At 30.4% G+C, this 5,789-nt stretch overlaps 1 protein-coding gene across 1 annotated transcript; it reads left to right on the forward strand.

Moving 5' to 3' along the window:
• Positions 1–3,381: 3,381 nt before the first annotated feature.
• On the forward strand, positions 3,382–5,284 carry LOC104905251 (cyclin-U4-1). Its single transcript, XM_010693724.4, has 2 exons — positions 3,382–3,768; positions 4,653–5,284. Exons 1-2 carry the CDS (start codon positions 3,422–3,424, stop codon positions 4,957–4,959), a joined length of 654 nt encoding a protein of 217 aa, XP_010692026.1. The 5' UTR covers positions 3,382–3,421; the 3' UTR covers positions 4,960–5,284.
• The last annotated feature ends 505 nt before the right edge of the window (positions 5,285–5,789 follow it).

Below are 5,789 nucleotides of genomic sequence, written 5' to 3' on the forward strand. Positions count from 1 at the left end.
ATTATAATATTATTCGATAGCAATATGAATAATCAAATAATAGACAATAATACAAGTATAATACTATACATTGTGGTACTTTAATAAAAAATTCTAATAATAACCTAATCAGCTAATAGTAATATGAATAATAAATAATAGACATAATACAAATAAATAATAAAATAATAGACATAATACAAATAAATAATAAAATAATAGACACTAATACAAGTATAATACTATATAATCATGTGGTACTTTAATTAAAATTCTAATAATAGCATAATCCGCTAAATAGTGATATGAAATTATGAATAACAAAATAGTGGACAATAATACAAATGTTTATTGAACATTAACTTTTTGGACCTTATTGGACCTTATTAGACCTGATTGGAACTTATTGGAACTTATTGGAACTTATTGGACCTTATTAGACCTGATTGGAACTTATTGCACCTGATTGGAACTTATTGCACCTGATTGGAACTTATTGCACTTGATTGGAACTTATTGGACCTTATTGGAACTTATTGCACTTATTAGACCTTATTGCAACTTATCTGAACTTATCTGAACTTATCTGAACTTATTGGACCTGAAACTTAATTTTTTAAGTTGAACAGAACGCACCCTTAATGAGAATATTTGGTCAAAGATTTTAAAGTTCGACCCAAGTAATATGAAATAGACACTATATTATGGGACGAAGGGAGTAGGAAAGATATGTATAAGTGAAATTATATGTACTCCTTCCTTTTCGAATTAAATGCAACAAATGCACTTTTTCACTATTCACACTTTTTACTTTGACTAAAATTTGTGATTTATACATAATGAAAAAGATAGTCAAATTAGATCTTGTTAGATTCGTCTCATGACGTACGTACTGTCATAAAATTTGTAATTTTTATAATTTTTACTTATATGTAATTATAGATATTTATGGTTAAATAATGTATCGGGATGCATAAAGGTGCATTTGTTGCATTTATTTCGGAACGGAGGGAGTAATAATCTACTCCCCATTTCATTTTAGTATGCACACTTTTCTTATTGTTCACCTGTTTCTTTTTCATCTACACACCGTTGTCTTTTTTATTCTTGGTAACATGTCTCATCTACTTTCTCTTCTTTCTCAACTCATGTCATCTACTTTTTAATATTTTAACCTATTTTTCAGTTAGTCTCTCCATCTTTTTAGGATCTCTCTCATTGTACTTTCTCATTGGTTCTCTTCCAAAGTAAAGTAAGTAAACTAAAAAAGAAACAAAGGGAGTTTGTATCTATTTCGGGAATTTTATGGGAAAATAAAGTCACCATTATCTAAATATGTCATGTAAAATTTAAAATTTTAAGTGTAAATTAAAGATTATCTTAGTGATCTAAAAATATATATTTTTACGATAAGAAAGATAAAATAGTGCATTAAGGTGTATTCATAAATTTTTAATATAAAGGAGATTTCGTTAATAAATACCTATGTTGGCTGAAATTTTATATAAATACCAACTTTCTTCTATTTCTTTTGGAAAACTACCACTTAATCGATTTTTGAGAAAACGTTAGTTTTGCTACATTAGTGGCGTGCTATGAAATTACCTTCTTACCTTCCATTAATATTCTATACCACCAAAACCCAGAGAACTCACTACCCTTGCGAACCCCTTCTCTTTCCTAACCACCAGTACGAGGTGTGGTGCTTTCGTAGTTGGTTAGTATCGTGAGGTGGGTCAATTTTTTGATGGGTGTAGGTAGTGGTGGTGGTTTCGTAGTTGGTTAAGGTGTTGGGGTAAAATGATTTTTGAGTGGGTGGAGGTGGTGGTGGTGATGATTTTTTAGTTTGTTGTGGTTGTGGGTGGGTTGATTTTTGGGTAAGTGGGAGTGGTGGTGGCGTCAACGGTAGAAAGCATGGTTGTTGCATGTGGTAGGGCGCGGTGGTGGTGGAGGAAGGGAAAAATCGTAATTTTACATGCCATTGATGGAGCAAAACTAACCTTTTTTGTAAGATTTCGTTAGGTGGAAGTGATTCCAAAAAAAATTAGTCAACCTTGGTATTTATATAATATTTCAGACAACATAGATAATTATTTCAAAAAAATGTCCAAAGTAGGTATTTTTATTGACAAATTTTCCTAATATAAACATGTACAACGCAACTTGAATACCATTTTGAATTAAGATCCATCAATACTATACTTAAAATTTTATGATATAAAGTCAAGGGAATTTTTATCATACAACCGGGTGTACCATGCTCAGGGTACACCCAATACTATTTTTTTTGCTCATTTCTCATTTGAAACCTACATGCTCCAAAAGATAATAGTCACATAATAGGTAAGCTCCAAATGAGCAAATGAGCAAAAAGTAACCTTGAGTATACCATGTAGATAGTACACCCAGGTGTATGATAAATACACTCTAAAGTCAATCGATCCATTTATCTATTAGAAGTATTAAAACTAATAAAAATTATTGTACTACAATATTAATCAATTAATTAAAGAAAAGTATGATATGAGTATGAAACTTTGGAGTATGACTAGGAATTAGGATTGCACTTTTTGAATATGAAGTATTATGATTATGTTTAGGAAAGTAACATCGATCAATATCATTAATTAATTTAAAATTCCTAGATACCATTTGAAAAATTTAATTACTCCCCCCTTTATATATTAAAATTGTATTTCTTCATAAATTTCTCGAATACAATAAAGGCATGTTCTCTTCGACATAAAACAACTGAACTGAAGTGAAATGAATTGAACTTAACTAAATTGATTGCAACTGAACTGGACTGAATTGAATTGAACTTAAATGAATTAAATTATAACTAAATGATAGTTAGAGCTGAACTGAACTGAATGGAACTGAAATGAACTGATTGCAACTGAACTAAAAATAAGTTGGGGAGAACAGGCCCTAAGTTTGTATTGGATACATTTTTTGCCCCCACTAAAGACTCCATAATAAGATAAAAAATCCTACTAAATCGAATTTGTATTATTAAATGCATAATACACTTTATTAATCTCCATACACAAGTATAAAAGTTACACTAAAATAAAACACTTTTTCACCCAGCAAATAAAAAGAATAATCACCCCCACTTTTTATCTAATCCAATAAAAATATCCACTCACATCCCATCTCTTTCCCTCTTTGACAACTTAATTTTTGAATTAAGCAAAATCATTACTATCTTAGAAATCAAATTCTACCAACTTTCCAAATCCCACTAAAATTTGGACTACCCCAAAAAGAAAAGGTAAAGTCACAGTAAAACCCTATTTCAAGAAAACATAGTCTTCTTTTTTAACCAACTTACCGGTCAGTTACTTTTTATTATTAAATATTGTTATGTGTGTGTATATATATATATAACCCTTCTTTCCTTAACTTTCAAAACAGAGTCAATACAAAACAAAAAACCATGGCTGAGTTAGGAACTGAGTTAGAGAACCTAAACTCGGTACCAAAGATGATCACCTTCCTCTCTTCTCTCCTTCAACGAGTCGCCGAGTCGAACGACATCCATCGTCGATTAGAACCCCAGAAAGTGTCTGTTTTCCATGGCCTTACTCAACCTACAATCTCTATTCAAAGTTACTTAGAGAGAATTTTCAAATATGCAAATTGTAGCCCTTCTTGCTTTGTTGTTGCTTATGTTTACCTTGATCGTTTCACTCAAAGACAGCCATTATTACCCATTAATTCTTACAATGTTCATCGTCTTTTGATCACTAGTGTCATGATTTCAGCAAAATTCATGGATGATATGTAAGTTATTCAATTTCTTTCTTGAATTTTTCAATTGGGTTTTACTTGCTTTACTCTGTTTTTTCTTTGATGATCATTATTTTCTGGGAAATTATGCTTAAATTGTCTAATTGAATCCTCAAGTTTCTGGGTTTTTTAATGAATATAGTCAAATTAAGAATTAATAGGTTTTAGTAATTAAATTTTGATACTTTATTAAATTTAGATTAAGTTTGCAGAAAAATCATCAGGAAGTTTAGAATTTTGATTTTCATTAAAGTGGCTTTTTTTAAAAAAATTGAGATTAATTTAAGCAAGATATTTTCTTAAAATTTAGTGGTTCTCAGGTAATTTTGTACATTGACTTTTGCTAAAAACTATAATTATTAGAAATTAGGAGAACATAATTTGGGGAAGAAATGTAAGACCAGCTAATTCCAGCTACCCATTAAGCTGTCTTTTTCTCTCATGAGTTAAAAATTTCACATGAGTTAAAATTTAATTAGAAGCAAATCATTTATATGATCTTTTCACATGGGAGATTCTCAATAATGAGGCCCACTCTTAAGCAAAAACTTTGTATTGTAATAGGAGTACTATAAAATTTATCTTATTTTTGAAAAAAAAAAAGTAAGAATCATTTACTTCCTCCGTTCATATTACTCGCTATATTTCTCAATTTATGGACTCCTAGACAATTTTTGGAGAAGAGAGAGGTAGAGAGTAAAAAGAAAAGGGACCCATGTGAAAGGAGATTGCCCAAAAAGGAAGTGTAGCAAGTAATGTGCAACTTCTCATAATAAAAAGTGTAGCGAGTATTATGAAACGGAGGAAGTAGTATTGGTCTATTTAATTAATCTTTGTTGACTTTAACTTAATACTTTGATATTTTTTTTGTTGTACAGGTATTACAACAATGCATATTATGCCAAAATAGGTGGAATAACCATCACAGAAATGAATTTCCTTGAGGTGGATTTCTTATTTGGTTTGGGATTTCATTTAAATGTGACACCCAACACATTTCATACATATTGTTCATATCTTCAAAGAGAAATGTTGCTACTCCAACCCCCTCTAAATGTTGTTTCTGATTCGTCGTTAATTATGACAAAATCATCGATTAATTTTCACTCATGTTTCAATGACGATGAACCCTCCTCTCATCAACAACAACAGCAACAACAACAACAACGACAATTAGCTGTTTAATTAGCTAATTAACGCGATTTGATGATTAGAACTTAAGTTGTACTTAGCTTGTAGAGATAATCTTTGTCTCTTCTTTTTTTTTTTTTTTTTTCCACTTGTTGGTGAAAATGAGCAATATGGCATTACTCTCCCTTAGTTGGTTTCTCTCTTTTTCTTTATTTCTTTTTTTGTGTCACTTTTTTAGGCAAATATTGGATCTCCAATTAAGTTTAGTCAGATTGTACAGGTGGGTGTCTTTTCTTTACAGACTGGCTAGGAAAGTTTTAAATGTTATATGTGCTCTCACTTTCTTACCAAGTTGTATGTAGTACTGTAGATCAGTAGATACCTTGTCTTCATTCCTTAACCAAGCTTAGATTCTAAAGAAAAACCTTTTATTTTGGACCCTTTTATTATATGCTAGTGCTGAAAAGGAAACTTATCCATATACCAGTACTCACTATACCTTTCCACTTTGCAGTTTACTGCTTGCACCTACCTCTTAAGAAAAGAATTTACCTATGTGCTTTCCCATGTTTTAAACTAACACTTATTATACTATTACACTTTCCACAAATTTAATTTTGACAATCACGTGGTATCTTGTTAGATTCCTTAATATATGTCCTCTCGATGGTCATAATTCGACATTAACATACAAGTGGAAAAATCAAATATATGTACGGTTTTTTTAAAATGTAGTAATCAACACTTTGTATGTCCTAAACTAATAATAGTCACTTTGATAGTGTAAATTGATTTAATTGAGCTATTAACATGCACATATCCTGACGAAATTTGGGCAATAATGTTTCAATAATTTGTGAAAGATTGTTCCTTTTGATCGAATT

The sequence above is a fragment of the Beta vulgaris genome, chromosome 1 (assembly GCF_026745355.1).
Source record: "Beta vulgaris subsp. vulgaris cultivar EL10 chromosome 1, EL10.2, whole genome shotgun sequence".
Classification (NCBI taxonomy): domain Eukaryota; kingdom Viridiplantae; phylum Streptophyta; class Magnoliopsida; order Caryophyllales; family Amaranthaceae; genus Beta; species Beta vulgaris.

Excerpts from the sequence above, each read along its gene's own strand:
- LOC104905251 (XM_010693724.4), top strand. The coding sequence starts at position 3,422 with ATGGCTGAGTTAGGAACTGAGTTAGAGAACCTAAACTCGGTACCAAAG. Across the intron at positions 3,769-4,652 it reads GCAAAATTCATGGATGATAT|GTATTACAACAATGCATATT; the intron begins GTAAGTTATTCA and ends TTTGTTGTACAG.